The following is a 16,520-nucleotide window of genomic DNA, read 5'->3' on the forward strand; positions in this document are numbered from 1 at the left end:
TAAGTTTAGGGTCTGCTTCACAGAATATGAAGTTATTTTCCCCCCATTTATTCAATGAAAAAAAAACTAACCTCAGTTAAGTAAAATAAAATTGTCATCAAAGTTTTTTGAATTGTAATGATTTCTTTTTTAAAACAGAAAGTTTAGTTTAAAAAACTTTTTTCTAAATTAAATAACTCATTTTTGTCTCATGAACTTAAAGTTATTTACCAAACATAAACTTTTATTTGCACACATCAAAAATCTTTTGTTGGGATTTTGGGCCCATGACGTCATGTGAGAATCACAAGCAAAACTTTGAGTCACAAACAAAATCTTAGAATAGCAAGAAACGATTTCTGACATGCACAAGTAAGTTTGTTTTGCAAATCATTTTTTCACTTCATGAGACAAAGATGTGTGATTTAAATAAAAATAAGTTTTTTAAACAAAACTCAGTAGGCTTTTCCCATAGTGACATGCATTAACAATTCAATTTTTTCTTTTTTTTTTCTTTTTTCTGCAGTTCCACCTTAAAGTTTGATGCAGCTCTGCTTCCTGAATGGACCATCTTCATCTCCACTGCAGCAAACAGGCAGCTCTGTTTTATAGATGACAGTCACTAAAAGGTTGCATTGTGCCCTTGTTTACATTTTTAATAGTGTAATTCTGTAAAGACAAAATATGTCTGGTGGTCTAGCTCTGATTTACATATCTTGCTAAATGGCGGGTTTGAATATTGCAATACTGTCCTATAACAAAATAGACCTGCATAAAGAAATTACTAATTAAATATTTGACATATGGATAGTTGTATGCTTTATATAGAGATTTTCCTTAGCTTTGATTGTATATATCACAATTTTGTAATTTATCATTGTTTATTAAACTCTGAAAGCTGTGGGGCTTTAATATTCTGTCCTAGAAGGCGGTTAGATGTGCCCCTTTTTTTTTTTTTTTTTTGAGCACCTGCCCCTTTAGTGGTCTCTGCACGGCCCTGGCACATTCTATGTTTTCTTACCTTCCCACCACATCATTACTACAAATAAGAATTTGTTCTTATTTACTCAGCTGGTTAAATAAATATTAAATGAAATAAAAGTGTACCATTTTTTAAAAAAATCATGAGAATTCAATGGTTTGCCAAAATCGGAAAAACAACTCACAAAGCTTTGTTGCAGTAGAACTTGGTGGTTCCTCCGGAGCTGCTGGATCTGGGTCTGTTGAAGCAGCAGAGCAGAACTCCAGCCAGGATCATCAGCACACCGGCTGCCCAGCCGACATAGATGCTAACTCCAATAATTTGCTTTGTGTTATAGTGTATCACATCGTGCGCCACCCAGCTGACAGGGATGATCACCAGCAGGCCGGCCAGCAGCAGGCCCACCTTGGCCACCAGGATGGTTCTGTGCTTGGTGTCTTGGTTCTGAACACATGTGGTGAAGTCGGAACCAAAGAACAGGATGAGGAGGCTGAGCCCACAGAGGATGCAGCTGATGACGGTCATGGCCCTGAAGGCCTGAAGTAGAGGGGGTGGCGCCACCATGGAGTCATGCAGTTTGCACTCCAGCCGTCTGGTGCTCTGCTTCTCACAGTCCATCCACAGACCCCTTTGATGTTCCTACCCACCCAAAGACACAGGAGCAGATATTTACATACACTGTATGGATGACTTTCTTCTCAATAAATAACCTCAGATTGAAAAAATTACATCTATTTTTTTTTTCTGACTCCCAATATATCAGTTTCATTTTTTTTTAGAATATTTTTATCTCTTAAATAATGTAAATTTTAAAAATAAGCATTGTAATTGTGAAATAAAATAATTATTGAGAAACTATTAGTACCAAAGTGAAACCTTTATTACTTATTGTCTAAGTCTCATTAATTTAACATTTTCTGCATGTAGCCGAACCTTACTTTCCAAATCATTTAAACATCTGTGTCTGATAAAGTTTTAATAATCTTTGATTATCATTGTAAAGAAACAAAAATACAACAAAATGTTTCCTTAAAAGAAAATAATATAGGAGCAACAGAGTATCTGAGAAACTTAAAACTGTTTCCTGATGTGGATCTGTTAGCAGCTTTTTTGAACAGGAGAAAATAAATTGTGGAATAAATTAAACATAACAGGGGTTAAATAAGGGGAAAAAAGAATGTAACTATTTTGAAAAGTTTTCAAAAGTTTCTATGAAATCCAATTTTTTTCTGGTTAGAGACACTTTTTGCATGGTAACATTTATTTTATATGGAGAATTTCTTTTTAATGTAAAATTTTAAGTGACATCTTCCAAAACCCCAAAGAATTTAGAAAATAATGGAAAGGAAGATTACAAAGTTCAACCCTTTTAGTACCACCAGCTAAAATTATGGAACTAATATCAGATATTGTTAGCATAAAGTATTTACAACCTCTGATGTCGTCTTATCAGTTTTTACGAACTCAGCTCCCTTGTCTACCCGTCTATTGGACACCAGTCAAAATGTCTTTTGATTTTCTCTTATTAAAACAATACATGGTTACCATTGAAGCCAGGTGTTCATGCTCGTTGACCCCCACTGTCCACTGAGGGAGGGTGCAACACCTGATGGCCCCGATCAGCCCGACGGCCCCAAGAGCCAAACAAACCATCTGAACTGCTGATGGTCTCATTCTGCAAAAGATAAAAACAGGAAACAAATGGATAAACTAGATCATGTGTAAATATTTCATTTATTCCTAAGGTATAAGTGTCAACCTCATTAATAACGGATTGGGCCTTGTGGATCACTCAAGTAAGGACAGTACGACTTCAACATAGTTTTTAACTCAAGTAAAAGTAAAAAAGTAGCAGCCAAAAAATATGAGTAAAACGTATTTGGTAAAAAGTCTAGTCAAGTACTGAGTAACTGATCAAATGATCAATCATTTAATATTTAAAAAATATATAATCAAAGGGACCAAAAATACAAAATTAATTGGAATCTTTGGTATATTATGGATAAAAATAAGAATAATTCATTTAAGTAACAAAACAATAAACAAAATAAATTTTTCCAAATCCGTTTCTTTCAATAAAAAACTGCAGGTGTGTGTCTGGTGAATTTTTGGTTAAAATATGTTTGTTTTTCATTCAGTGGGTAGAAAATCCAGAATTTTACTCAAGTAAGAGTAAAAATACTTCATAATGAAATTACTGAAGTAAAAGTAAAAAGTACAGTGTAAGAAAAATACTCCTAAAACTACAAGTATTTGAGTAGATTCAGCTTTTTACTTACTGAAGAGTAAGTAGTAAGTAACTATTATTGTAATTTTAAAATGGATTTATCTAAAATTGTTCCTGTCTTCAAAGATTGCCTCTTAGGACAATAAAGTTTATCTTTTATCTAATCTAAACATCAAACAAACAATAAAACATTAAAAATATTTTAAAATCAAATTTGATGACACTCACCCCAACCATTACCGCCATCCTTCAAATAAATCCTCAGCACTTAAAAGTATTAAATATTAAGGAACAAAAATGTTAAAGTCCCAAAAGATTCATTTTCTCATCATCATGATGGATTTCTGATAAATTGGATGGAATCAATGAAATATTCTGCTTTTCGTAATTGTTATTTTTTCTTGTTAAAAGTAAATAAAGATGAAAAATGCTTACTTTTTTTAAAAGATGTACTCAGATCAGGTCCCTGAGGTTCTTCTGTTAATTCTGACCTGAAACAAAATGGATCATAAAATGTGAAATGGTGCCGAATATATGTGGTTCTGACTTCACAGTAGAAAAAGGAAGTTCACAGCGATCTGTGCTTTAATATGTCTACTGTGGTTTAATGTTATTAGTAAACTGAGAGTGTGTATCTCACATCCTGTATCTTAGTGGTTTGATACATGATATAAACTTCTTAGTTTGATGAATTTAAGGTGGAAAGTGTTGAATTTTTCTACGTTACAAAACTCGATGAGCCTCACAAACTGAATATGAATAATTATATTTGTCAAGATCTTTTTTTCTGATTAAATCTGGGCTTTAATGGCAGCTTCCTGCCCATTTGCTCATGTAGACGCAGAAAAAAAGCATAGTCTCAGCTGACTTTCTGGGGTTTTTTATGCCAGACCAGCCTACAGTTGTGGAATATTTTACCCTTGAAGTACCAAGATGAAAGATGCTACTTGCATCACCACCAAAGGCTCATCTGGTAACAACAGTAGCCATTTCTGCTCTGCATGAATTGACTTTTATCAGAGATGAGCACTGAGGCTCACTGGTTCCTTTTTGAAAGTAAGTGCTCCGTTGAAGATGCTGAAGAATGTGCCTGGTCTGAGGTCGGGTATCTCTGCAGCAGATCACACTGATGTCTTGAAAGATTTGACGTGACACTTTAATAACTCTCACCTCCCTTAGATGTACCAGGAGTTGAGTGGTTATTGTCTTGATCAGCAGTTAAATGATTAACTTATCAGAAAACCACTAGCATCGCTCTTAGCCAATAAGCTGCTGCCAAATGGCGCAATGTCCCGCCCACCACCTCCGTCGCTCCTTCCTGTTTCCTTTAGGATGCTAGTTGATAGCTTACTTTGCTTCTCCAGCTCCGAAATCCGTCTCTCCTGTGACACGACTGCGGCCTCGGTTGATGTCACACAGTCACTTATATTCGGAAAGCGTCGCTTTCAGACTGGGAATTGATCCATTGAGCTCCACAAACCTCATGTCGACCGAGCTGCTGAGCTTGCTTATGGCTGCTGGTTCGTCCTCATTGGTGGCGGATGGACCCGGAGAGCACCGGGGCTCGTGTTAGCATTAGCCTCCTCGACGCCTGCTAGTTGGTCCGGTCGTCTAGGGTCTCATCCCCCGAACCTTTGTCTTTCTTATTACCTTTGGGCTTCGTCATCTTGTTCATAATATGATGGCACACTACAAATATGCTAAGCAGAAGTTTAAATATTATTTAGGGTGAAATAATGGTGAAGTTGAGTCGGAGCTTCCTTAAAACGTCTACTCCTCTTCTGTTAATTCTGACCTGAAACAAAATGGATCATAAAATGTGAAATGGTGCCGAATATATGTGGTTCTGACTTCACAGTGGAAAAAGGAAGTTCAAATCTCTGCTTTAATATGTCTACTGTGTTCTTTTGTTCTTAGTAAATTAAGAGATTGTGTATCTTACATCCTGCATCTTAGTGGTAAGATACAGGATATAAACTTCTTAGTTTGAAGAATCTTAAGTTTAGATTTAGTCTCCATTGCAAGACCCACTTAGTTAGATAACCTTGTTGTTGCTCAACATAATTTTATTCAGTTTACTGCTAGAACAATGCATTAAGTTCATAAGTATTTTAGTAGTTCGGTTCTCGGTACTTCTGGGTTTGGAGGCGGCGCCATTTTGTTGGCGCTGTCCTCTTGAGAGACCAGTGAGTCAATTATTTTGCCTGTCTGTGATTTATTTGCACTTTTTTGAGTTCCTTTTGTGACTAATATGTTTTCAACATTGATCGAAAAAATAGTTTACAATATTGTGTAGAAAACTATATATTATATTAAACAGCTAATGTAAAATCGGCATTGTTTCAATGCCAAAATTGATATTGAAATTTATTAGAAGGGTTTATCCAGGTAAAATTTGAAAGTAACTGTTATAATGAAAATAAATTATCATTCAGAAACTATTAATACCAGAGGGAAACTTTTATTTAAAAATGAAATAGAAGTATTTTTGCTTTGTGTATTAAAAAATACACAAACCTAAGTTTCAGTCATTTCACACTTTCTGTACTTAGCCGAACCTTCTGATCCAAATCATTTAAGCTCGTTTATATTATGATTTGCTAAAGTAAATCCTGAGTTGAGATCTATTAAGTAAATACAATGTTACAAGTGGCATCATCTGATTCCACAGGGGACAGTTTACAGCCAAGCGGTCATCAGTGTAGGATTTGACCAAAAGATGTTCTCTGTCTTTCTGTGACTCTTAGTCTCTGCATCTCTGTTGAAACCTGCTGATGCCTCTGTGACGCTTGGAGCTCAGAGGCCTCTTCCGTCTGACAGCTTCCTGTTGAAAGCTTCGCCCAGGTACCGTTGGTCAGTTGTTGGGTTTTGTCTGGGTCTCATGTCAGAATGTGAACAGCTTAAATACCGGTTCTTATTGGACCAGGAAGTGGATTGGTTGGTTGAAGGATCAAATAGCTGTTGTGAATTGATGTTAATGTCCTTGTTAGACGACAGGTTGTGCAAAAAGGACTTGAATAGTTAGGCATGAAGGTTTATAGAAAGTTCACTCTAACTGAATATAGTGCATTTTAGGTTCATACTGGAATTTCACAAGAAGCTTAATATCCCTAACTTTTTCTTAGTGCTTTAATTTAACATATAAATTAAGGTAGAAAACTCTTTTGCATAAGATTTAAACTGTTTACCACATATTTTCTATTTAAATATATATTTTTTATTTTTTTTTAAATTCTGTATTTAAAGTATTAAGACTTTAAATAAAGTCCTGTTTTTTTAGATGCATTTCATTAATTTTCCTGAAAACATTTGCATTTGACAAAGTTTTAATAATCTCTAGTGATCAGTGTAAAGAAACTTTCATTGTAAATTAATTATAGGTAGTTAAAAAAACAGAGCTTACAGAATGTTCTAAATAAAAATTTGCAGAGTACAAGCACCAACGATAAGATGTGGAATCAGATCCAGTTATTGTTAGCATAAAGTATTTACAATCTCTGGTGTCGTCTTCCCAGTTTTTACCAAATCAACCTTTTGTCTATCCGTCTATTGGACCCCAGTTCCTTCCATAAAACCTCTAAATTTAGTCGTCGTTTAGACCTGGAGCTTTGTGGTATTTGACGGTTCCTCTTGAGCTGCTGGATCTGGGTCTGCCGAAGCAGCAGAGCAGAACTGCAGTCAGGATCAGTATCACACCAGCTGCCCAGCCGATATAGATGCACGCTCCCAGCTCTGTCTTCTGGCTCCGTGCTACGAAGGGGTTGTAGAAATCTTTTATTAGGGTGTGCGCCACCCAGCTTACCGGGGTGATCACCAGCAGGGCGGCCAGCAGCAGGCCCACTGCAGCCATCAGGCTGAGTTTGGGCTTGGTGCCTTGGTTCTGAAAACATCTGGTCAAGTCGGAACCAAAGAGCAGGACGAGGAGGCTGAGCCCACAGAGGATGCAGCTGATGACGGTCATGGGCCGGCCGGCCTGAAGGTCAGAGGATAACGCCAGGATGGAGTCGTACGCTTTGCACTGCTGCTGTCCAGTGCTCTGTTTCACACACATCATCCAGAGACCTTCATAAATCACCTAAAGACACAAACAAAATATTACATATTCTAAATATTCTACACATTAAATCAAATACAAAACCTAATATATTTCTATTTCCAGAAACTTTGGACACTTCTTTGGGATTGAAATGAGTCATTTGCCAAACATGGGCTGAAAGGATGAACTCAATATCCGTCGCTGGATGGATATTGAGTTCATCATGTTTTATTTCAGCACAGATTATTTTAGTACAATCAAAAAACCGACACCAGAGTCAGAGAGTTTGATGTTCTCCATCATGTGGATGTTTGCAGCAAGAGCAACTGGTTCACTTCACAAAATATATGGCATCATGAGGAAAGAACATTATGTGGAAATAGTGAAGCAGCGTCCGAAGACAGGAAGTTAAAGTTTGGGGTCAAATTGATCTTTCAAACGGATAATGACCCAAAGCATAAAGCCACTCAGAACAACAAAGTTAATGTGTCTTTGTGGAGCCGTGATGTCAAAATTAGTGAGCAGAGCTGAAAAGCTCACATGGCTCCATATCGGCTCAGTCAGCAGGAATGGAGCCACGTTTAAGCAAACTATAGTGGAAGAAACCCAAGTCTTTTATCTGTCAATACAGAGAAAAGAATATGTGAACTGAGAAGAATCTCCTAAAAATTATCTCAAAATATTTTGGCATTTAGTGAAAAAAATGTTTGCAATCAGAAACAATTTGTAAGATTTATTTATTTTTAATTTTAATCTGAGGTTCAGTTAAAAGAAAGTATAATTCCCCCAAAACTGTATATTAAGCTGATAGAAAACTTCCTGGTAATATTGAATACCTAGTGGTTCAGTAAGCATCATGCTGCTAAAAACATACAGTAACACTACATTTACAATAATAGTTGAGTAATAAAACATAAGAGCTAACAAAGCTTATTTTGTCAACCTAAATCATAAAATACATTGTGATGTCATCTGAATTATAATCTGTAGTTACCTGTAAGGTCACAATGTTTGCTCCTTTGAAGGCCGTCACTTTCCATTGAGGGAGGGCACAACAGGTGATGACCCCAATCAGCCCGATGACCCCGAGGGTCACGCATATACCACCTGAGCTGCTTTTGATGCCATTCTGCAAAAACTAAAAACCAGAAGTGAAATAGTTAAAGACGTTTCTGCAATATATTCTCTGTGTTCCTCTGGCTTTGGTCATTCAGTGGCAGCTGGTCAGTAGGGGGCGCCGCTCTCTTTCATGTGGAGGGAAAAATCTAAAAATTATATACACATTTAAAAAAATCTTATCATTTTTCTTTAATAGTGTGTTCCCACATGCAATTAAAGTTATTTACACATTTCCACCTACTGACTCATTCAACAGTGAATTTCCCCGACAGACTCAAATCTCTTAGCTGCAGCTAAATAGCCTATCGTGTGTAGTTGGAAGGGAAAAATCCAAAATATTTGCTAATCAGCATCACTGAATCCAGTTGGGTCGCTGGATATTAGAGGTGTGCAGGACTTCATATTTTATCGATACGATACTAAATAAACGCAGAGCTGGTATTGCCGATACCAATACATAGTTACCACAAGTCAGAAGTGATCTGCGCCATCTTGGTAGGCAAGCGCATCGGATCTGTGGCTTCGAGACCAACAAAAAGAAAATATGCGGACGCTCTTGGCCAATGTGCAAGAAAAAGATACATTAACAAAATGGCTGCTGTCAGGATCGGACCGAATGAGATGAAGGAAAATATGTGAGACGATGTGGACGAGCTGCCTTTGATCTCATACTATGATATAGTTAATGACTTAGTCAACACAAAGAGTCAATCGTACAACATGGAGGAGTTTCACAGCCTGAAATGCATGAATGCAAAAACATGTTAAACGGATTTGTAAAGGACGTACAAACTATAACAAGGTTCTGGTGACTGGGAGAGTGCGTACATGTAGGCCCCATGTCTGCATTAGCCTGCAGATAAAAGCTGCATTAGCCAAGCTAAATTTACTAGTTCAGCAGTAAGTACTTCAGTAAATATCACTGATATAGTATTACACAGAGGTGAGTAGGGCACTCAAAACTTATAATCAAGTAATAGTTGTAATGTTTTCTATAAGTTAGGAAAAAGGCAAGAGCTGGTTCTTAGCTTGTGGCTTGTTTATTGTTGTCATAGCAACTCCATAGCAACTGCCTGCCAAGATGGCTGTCGGCTAGAAAGTTCACAAAAGTGTGACGTTGCATGAAGACTGCATTGTCTTTGCCGTAGCTGTTCAACATTTCTTCTGTTTTCTCTGCTTGGTTGTTGCGTCACTTTCCTGCCTCAGTCAAGTTCACATCAATGCTCATCTGTTTCGTTTGCTATTTAAGTTCCTGATTATTCAGCTCTGGATTCGGTCGTTCCCATGGCTGTTTTCAGCTCCCTCTCTTGTTACGTTCTGTTCCATGACTCGCATTTAGTTTTTGTTAGTTTGCATTTTTACATTAGATTCTCCAGTTGCATCGTTTACGTGTTTAAGTTGCTTGCGATGTCTCGACTCTTCAGTAGCTGCATCAGGAAACCCTGATTATTAATGTCTCACTTTATCCCACCAAATATTAACTGTGTTTCCATTAACCACAGAATTACGCAAATTGAAATTATGAAAATGAATTTGCTTGTTGGAAACACACCAATTTCTTAAAAAAGCTCATGTTTTTGCTGTGCTTTTTCAGCCATATTGAAAGACTTTTTTCGCATCACATGATGCGTCACGTGTCACATGATCAACAACCAGACATTAGTCCTGGCAGAAATGAGGAAGATGACAGTAAGTGGTAGAAGGATGATGGTTTCTGTTCTTTTCTCTCACAGTATTGCACAGTTTATAAAAGGTTGTGTTGAATCCATCGCTCTTCTGTAAAGTCGAATATGTAGCCGCTCCCAGCTGTAGGGGGCTTGAATAAAACGCCGCCGTTTCCTCTGATGGCTGATGATCGCCAGCAACATGACTGAATTATGAATCTCATCTGTCACTGCCATGACTTTAATGTGAACAAGCTTATTCACATGTGATTTTCATTTCTTATTTAATAAAATTGCGAAGTTTATTCAACATTAGCAAAATATAAACACAGATTTACACACATTTGTAATAGAAATGCAGTTAGTATCGTTGCACATTCCCTTAGGAAACATAAATGATTAAAATTTTCTCCTTGAGTTGCGACACTAAAGCCACGACCCAACATCCATCTAATAAATCCTCGGATCATCCTGAAGAGCTTAAAATATGAAAGACAAAGGTAATTTTATCCACATTGCGAGTGATTTTTGATAATTAGAAAGAATTCAATAATTAACTTCTTCAGTTTTTTATTTCACTGGAAATAAAAATCAGTTTTGAAAAAGTGTTTACCTTTTTAAAAGTTGTGGTTGGATCAGGTGTTGAAGGTTCTTCTGTTACTTCTGATCTTAAGGTGGATCTTCGAATGTGAAATGGTGCAACGTTGGCTTCACTTATAAACTGAATTAGGAAGTTCAAAACTCTGTAAGTTTCATAAATCTGCTGTGGTTTGATGTCAGCAGATTAAACTGTTGGCGTCTGAGCCAAACGACCAAAATGCTGGAAATGAATAAACAGTTTGGGAAGATTTTAGGATCTTTTTTATTTAAACTCAGATATGTGAATCTTAAAGTTTAACAAAGGGAAGAAAATCTCATGAACAGATGAAGTTATGCAAAATCAGAGAAAACTTTTATTTCTTGTTTGCAAATGAAAAATACTGAAGCAAAAGCTGAAATATAAGATAAAATAAAGTCAGACGGTAACATTTTATTTGAAGGGTTTGCATAATTTTGTAAAACAATATTATTTTGCATATGAGATGAAGAATCAAACAGTTTTCTGTTTAAGCTATAAGCTATATAGTTTTCTATATAGCTTAAATTTTTATATATATATTTATGTAAAAAAACAAAATGCTATTCAGTGAAATTGAATTTTTTGATACATTTTACTTATTTTTCCAAACACATCTATATCTCACCAAAGATAATGTTAATGATAATCTGTTGTAATTATTGTACAAAAACAGAAATAGTTACAGTAAATGTTTTATCAATAGAAAATAAAGCAGAAAACTGAGAAGCGAAACTGGATAGTAATTATGTTGACTGTTTTTTAAACTGGAATTAAGAAACCATGAAAAAAAATGACAAACATAAAAATGTATTTAGCAAGCAAAAAATACATCAAAAGATAATTGAAATGCAATTTTAATGCATACAGACATTTATGGCTTTTAAAATAATTTTCCTTAGGAGCTTTGTGAAGTCAAATTTCAGGACATTTTAATAAAAGTTCTGGGAATTTTGGCAATAGAAAAGTAAAAGTCTGATGTGTTACAGAGCACATGCCTTCTACTACAAAATGCTAAAAGTATGGAAGTGATAATTTGGTCCATTTATTGTCAGGATAATATTTACCATCTCTGGTGTCGTCTTCCTAGTTTTTACCAAATCAGCTCCTTTGTCTGCCCGTCTATTGGACACCAGGCCCTTCCATCAATCCTCTAAATTAAGTTGCTTGGAGCTTAAACTCTGTTGCTGGGGTAGTTGGATACTAAAGCAAAGGAAGTGGCGATTACTCCTCCAGAACTAACGGTTCTGGAAGAGGTTTTGGCAGCTCCAGAGCTGCTGGAAGCCCCAGCAGCTCTGGGTCTGCCACAGCTGAGGAGCAGACCTTGAGCCAGGATCATCAGCATGCCAGCTGCCCAGCCGATATAGATGCTCTCTCCAATATCGCTAGAGAGACGTTGTTTGTTTCTCAAAATATTATGTGCCACCAAGCTGACCGGGATGATCACCAGCATGCCGGCCAGCATCAGGCCCACTCCAGCTGTCTGGATCATTTTGGTCTTGGAGTTTTTGTTCTGAATACATGTGGTGAAGTTGGCACCAAAAGACAGGAGGAGGAGGCTGAGAATACCCAGCATGCAACTGATGGCGATCATGGCCCGGGCGGCCTGAAGTTCAGAGGGTATGGAGTCAAACTTTGTGCACTGCATCTGTCCGGTGCTCTGGTTCTTACACTCCATCGACAGACCGTAATGAAATTCCTGTCCATCCAAAGACATAGAAACAGATATTTACATACACCTTATTAAGCATATAAAATCAGATAGAAAAACCAAATTAATTTCTGTTTACTGAATGTCAGAATTATGTTTTTATAGTTTTGAGAATCTTTTTAAACTCCCATCCAAACCAGACGTTTATATAAATTAATATCACTGAGTCTTTAAACAGTTTAGGAAAGCCCAGATGATGTCAGGAATCTAAGTTTCTGATGAAGTTACAATATGTGGCTAATATAGAGGTAAACCTCGCTGTACCTCCCTGGAAATGATTACAAAAACCAGGGAAGGATCTGCTAATGGAGACTATTTCTCAGTTAAAGCTCCCAAAACAATGACAAACAGTATAATGAGAAGCATTGTTGTGATGACATGCTGAAGACAGAGCAGAAGCTTCTTTAAGAGACGAGCCCAATTTTAAGGTGTAAAACTGCAAAGTTTATACTTCATAAATACAGCATTTTATAACAGTTGTTATAATGATAAGCTGCTTAAATTACGCAATAAAACACAAAATAGGTTATAAAAACGACATATAAACGAACTAATAATTATCATGCTAATTTCAACCATAAAATGTCTTTTGATTATATGGTTACCGTATCATCCTGATGTCCCATGACCCAGCGAGGGAGGCCAGAACAGATAATGACCCCAATCAACCCGATGGTGCCGAGAGCCACACATAGCATCTGAACTGCAGTTGATGCCATTCTGCAAAGAAGGAGAAATTAAAAAACTGGGATTAAATCATTTTCTGTGATATATTCTGGGGTTTTCTTCTTGGCATCCTCCATGCAGGATTGGGCCTCTGGCAGCGATGTGCACAGACAGACACTAGAGGGCGCCAGAGCACCTGCACACTCAAAACCACAACATGTTTTCATGTTGCCTACATAAAAACGACTACATATAAATCTGTCCAGGAGAGACGTAGAAAACAGTCCATGCATTTGTTACTTCAAGGCTGGAACTTGTTTAGTGACAGAAAGTCCATAAAATACAGTTAAAATCCTTCAACTGATCCAGAACGCTGCAGCAGGAGTTCTGGTGAAAACTAAAACCATCATATTTGTTGCAGTTTTGCTCCATGGTTCGGTCCAACGCTTCAGAAAAACATCTAACCAAAAACAGAGCAGCTCGTTTTGCTCTCATTGTTCCAAATACATAATTATTATCAGAATGCACAAAGCTTTAGGTTGGTCCCTGGATAAAAATAAGGCAGAAATTATCCTATTATCCTTTTTTTAGAAGTATTGTAGTATCTAAGATACAAATTGCTTCACATAATAAACTTTTATTTCGTTAAACTTTACACAATTTTAATACAAGGCATTCTTTCAAATGTTTTATTCCACCATGCAACAGGAATTCTGGACAAAAAAACGTATTTCTCGAGGAATGAAAACAGAAATAACTTCCTTCATCTGTTTTAAATGTAATAAATCTTTGAGCTTTTAAACAAGCCCTGCTTAATTATTTTATCATAGTTTTGTAATTCTACGTTTATGGATAAATATGCTATGTTTCTAGCAGTGTTGTGGTACTCGAAGTTGGTCTTGGTCTCGAGACCGGTCTTAAGACCATTTTTTGATGGTCTCGGTCTCGTCTCGGACTCGACCGCATTTGGTCTCAGTCTCGGGCTCTGAGGACTCGACATTTTATTTCAAGACCAGTCGAGACCGCATCTGTGAAAATATCACTAAACATACAGCATGAGCATACTGTCCACTTTATTTGTTAACATCTTTGTTTTCAGTGGATGCAAAACGCCGATTAAAATCCAAGCAACTACGTGTTTCTGTTACTCCCCTCTCCCCCTCCTCTCCCCACCTTTCACTCGCGCACGGCACTCCAGGACATGCGCCGTGGTTTTCTCTCAGCGGCAGAAAATGTTTGTCTAATCGTCAGTAATAGAATAGAGCTGCATAAATCATAAGAAATCCGATGGCCACAGCTAACTCAGCAGCGCTTCGCTTTCACAGACGGTGGAGACGTCTAACTTTTTTCGTCACTTAGAAAAGTAGCTCAAAGATGGTAAGATCCGTTGACGTGATGTTAGTAAAGCTAGCTGTACAGAGACACATAAGAATTTGTGATGAAAAATGTTGTCACTCACTGCCTGAATTATTGTGCGGAGATGTTGACTGACTTGTCGCATATATGGGACAACGCTATGTCCAAAAGTCTGCAATATAGTGATGTCACATTCAGAAAGAGTCGATTCTTCTCCACGGCTCTTTACTTATTAGATAGGACTGGAGTGTCACTGAGAGCCGTTGTTCTATCAGATAGCCATACGCTGTCAGAATAGCATACATGCAGTGAGTACCATGTCTCCGCATGCGCATTAAGAAGTCCGACAGTCAGGTGTTGTCAGTTCACCATACGCAGCAAGTTATGACGAAAATAAGTCATTAAATTGTTTTCAATGATAACTATATAGATATACATGTGTTGTCATGGTTTCAAAGTGTATTTAAAGCAAGTCTGGCTGCTGCTGGAGTAAGCTACAACACAGGCCCGTGTAAAACTCACTTAAACGCTAAGTTAGGATGCCATACAACTGTTAATAACAAAGTGCATGACGATCTACGTCATGATTCTATGTTGCTAGCATACATGCAGTGAGTACCATGCCAGATCATGCGCCTTAAGAAGTCCGACCGTCAGTGGAGTTGTCAGCTCAGCATACGCAACAAGTTATGATGAAAATAAGTCATTAAATTGTTTATAATATGACATAATATGATAACTAGATAGATATACATGCGTTGTCATTGTTTCAAAGTGTGTTTAAAGCAGGTCTGGCTGCAGCTGGATGCCATACAACTGTTAATAACTGTTAATAATGATCTACGTCATGATTCTATGTTGCTGATTAAATAAAATCATATGGTAATGACAGCGTATGCATGTCTGAGCTAAGCGTATGACGATCTGACCTGATGGCAGATGGCGCGAGACCATCACACATTGTAGCACAGAAATGGAATATTTAATATTGGTAAAGTGTATTAAGTATTTAACATCTAGGTGTTTTTATAGGAATATGGATCTTTCAGATTATTTTGAAAAGCAATTTTGATCATATTTTACATTTTATTGTGTCATGTAGCTGTAGCTGGTCTTGGTCTTGACTCGGTCTCGACTCCCCTCGGTCTTGGTCTTGACTTGGTCTCGGACCCTAAAAGTCTTGGTCTTGTCTCGGTCTCGATACACTCTGGTCTTGGTCTTGGGTTAGGTGGTCTTGAACACAACACTGGTTTCTAGTATAAGTGTTTGTAGCTGTTTTTGTTATGAATGTGTTTAATGATGTGAACCCCAGAAAAAGTAGCCAAATAAACACACAATTAAATAAATAAACATTTCTCCTATTTTAGCTTTTCTTCATTGGTTCCCTGTTAAATGAACATAAAGTCTTTATCAGCTCCATCAGAGATCTGGGTTAGGTTTGTCTGAATTATCTCTGAGTCTCTGCTGCTGGAGGACAAACTGAACGCTTTAATATTCACTCGGGTACATCCGTTTCCTCTCCAATTCTGCAATATTTGCAGTTATTTCAACTTTTACCTTCTTACTTTAATATAAAAAAATATATATTTTTGTTTTGTAAATTCCCTTGAGATAACGCAATAGAAAAAAACTGAAGAGAAATGAATTAGGTTTGTCTCCTGATGTGTCTAATTGCTGCCTACTCAGAAACATTGAGACAACTGTCATAAATAAATCTTAAGGGCACATTACAAATGTATAAATGATTTTAAAAAAGCCAGTCTTTGGCTCAAAAGGTTAATTTTGTGCACACTATGATGGAATTTTTATAGCTAAATCCGTTTTTCTTTGCAGTAAAAATACATAAAAAAGGTGAAAAAATTGCTTACCTTTCTCACGTTCTGCAGGTCCTTCTGTTGTGTAAGCAAAGTAGAAACCGTGTGAAATGGCACTGCAGATGTGGTTGTTGCTTCACGAAAGAAGTTCTGCTTGGTTTTGTGCTCATCTGTGGTTTTGTTTCATGCCAATGAAGACCTTGTGGTCATCTGAAGAACAGGATGTACCTTTTGACACCTCTAGCAAATGTTTAGAAAGATATGATTTTGTGTACAATAAATAAAAGATGGCGTATCTCAAACTCATTACATCTGAAGCTGGTTTCGAATGTGGAAAAGACGAAAGCGAT

General features: G+C 37.0%; 3 protein-coding genes across 3 annotated transcripts; all 3 read right to left on the reverse strand.

Annotated features, from left to right (window-relative positions):
• Positions 1–148: 148 nt before the first annotated feature.
• LOC106908085 (claudin-4-like) lies at positions 149–5,560 on the reverse strand. Its single transcript, XM_088007751.1, has 3 exons — positions 3,624–5,560; positions 2,507–2,636; positions 149–1,600 (listed from the first exon to the last, which is right to left on the reverse strand). The coding sequence occupies exons 2-3, from the start codon at positions 2,633–2,635 to the stop codon at positions 1,142–1,144; spliced, it is 588 nt and encodes a 195-aa protein (XP_087863877.1). The 5' UTR covers position 2,636; positions 3,624–5,560; the 3' UTR covers positions 149–1,141.
• Positions 5,561–5,633: 73 nt separating this feature from the next.
• On the reverse strand, positions 5,634–11,619 carry LOC106908080 (claudin-4-like). The gene is made up of 4 exons (XM_014974050.2): positions 11,611–11,619; positions 10,621–10,728; positions 8,219–8,362; positions 5,634–7,263 (listed from the first exon to the last, which is right to left on the reverse strand). Exons 1-4 carry the CDS (start codon positions 11,617–11,619, stop codon positions 6,772–6,774), a joined length of 753 nt encoding a protein of 250 aa, XP_014829536.2. The 3' UTR covers positions 5,634–6,771.
• Positions 10,938–16,315, reverse strand: LOC106908086 (claudin-4-like). Its single transcript, XM_014974057.2, has 3 exons — positions 16,225–16,315; positions 12,940–13,054; positions 10,938–12,322 (listed from the first exon to the last, which is right to left on the reverse strand). The coding sequence occupies exons 2-3, from the start codon at positions 13,051–13,053 to the stop codon at positions 11,798–11,800; spliced, it is 639 nt and encodes a 212-aa protein (XP_014829543.2). The 5' UTR covers position 13,054; positions 16,225–16,315; the 3' UTR covers positions 10,938–11,797.
• Between the last annotated feature and the right edge of the window lie 205 nt (positions 16,316–16,520).

Source organism: Poecilia mexicana, unplaced genomic scaffold (genome assembly GCF_051168715.1).
Source record: "Poecilia mexicana isolate PSO_F unplaced genomic scaffold, ASM5116871v1 scaffold_8, whole genome shotgun sequence".
Lineage (NCBI taxonomy): Eukaryota > Metazoa > Chordata > Actinopteri > Cyprinodontiformes > Poeciliidae > Poecilia > Poecilia mexicana.

What these genes read in the sequence shown, in the direction of transcription:
- LOC106908085 (XM_088007751.1), bottom strand. Translation starts at nt 2,635, where the DNA reads ATGAGACCATCAGCAGTTCAGATGGTTTGTTTGGCTCTTGGGGCCGTC. An exon ending in ATGAACACCTGGCTTCAATG is followed by an intron (nt 1,601 to 2,506) that starts GTAACCATGTAT and finishes TTGGGTGGGTAG; the next exon opens with GAACATCAAAGGGGTCTGTG.
- LOC106908080 (XM_014974050.2), bottom strand. An exon ending in CAACCACAACTTTTAAAAAG is followed by an intron (nt 8,363 to 10,620) that starts GTAAACACTTTT and finishes TCTGGTTTTTAG; the next exon opens with TTTTTGCAGAATGGCATCAA. An exon ending in CAAACATTGTGACCTTACAG is followed by an intron (nt 7,264 to 8,218) that starts GTAACTACAGAT and finishes TTGTGTCTTTAG; the next exon opens with GTGATTTATGAAGGTCTCTG.
- LOC106908086 (XM_014974057.2), bottom strand. Translation starts at nt 13,053, where the DNA reads ATGGCATCAACTGCAGTTCAGATGCTATGTGTGGCTCTCGGCACCATC. An exon ending in TGGGACATCAGGATGATACG is followed by an intron (nt 12,323 to 12,939) that starts GTAACCATATAA and finishes TTGGATGGACAG; the next exon opens with GAATTTCATTACGGTCTGTC.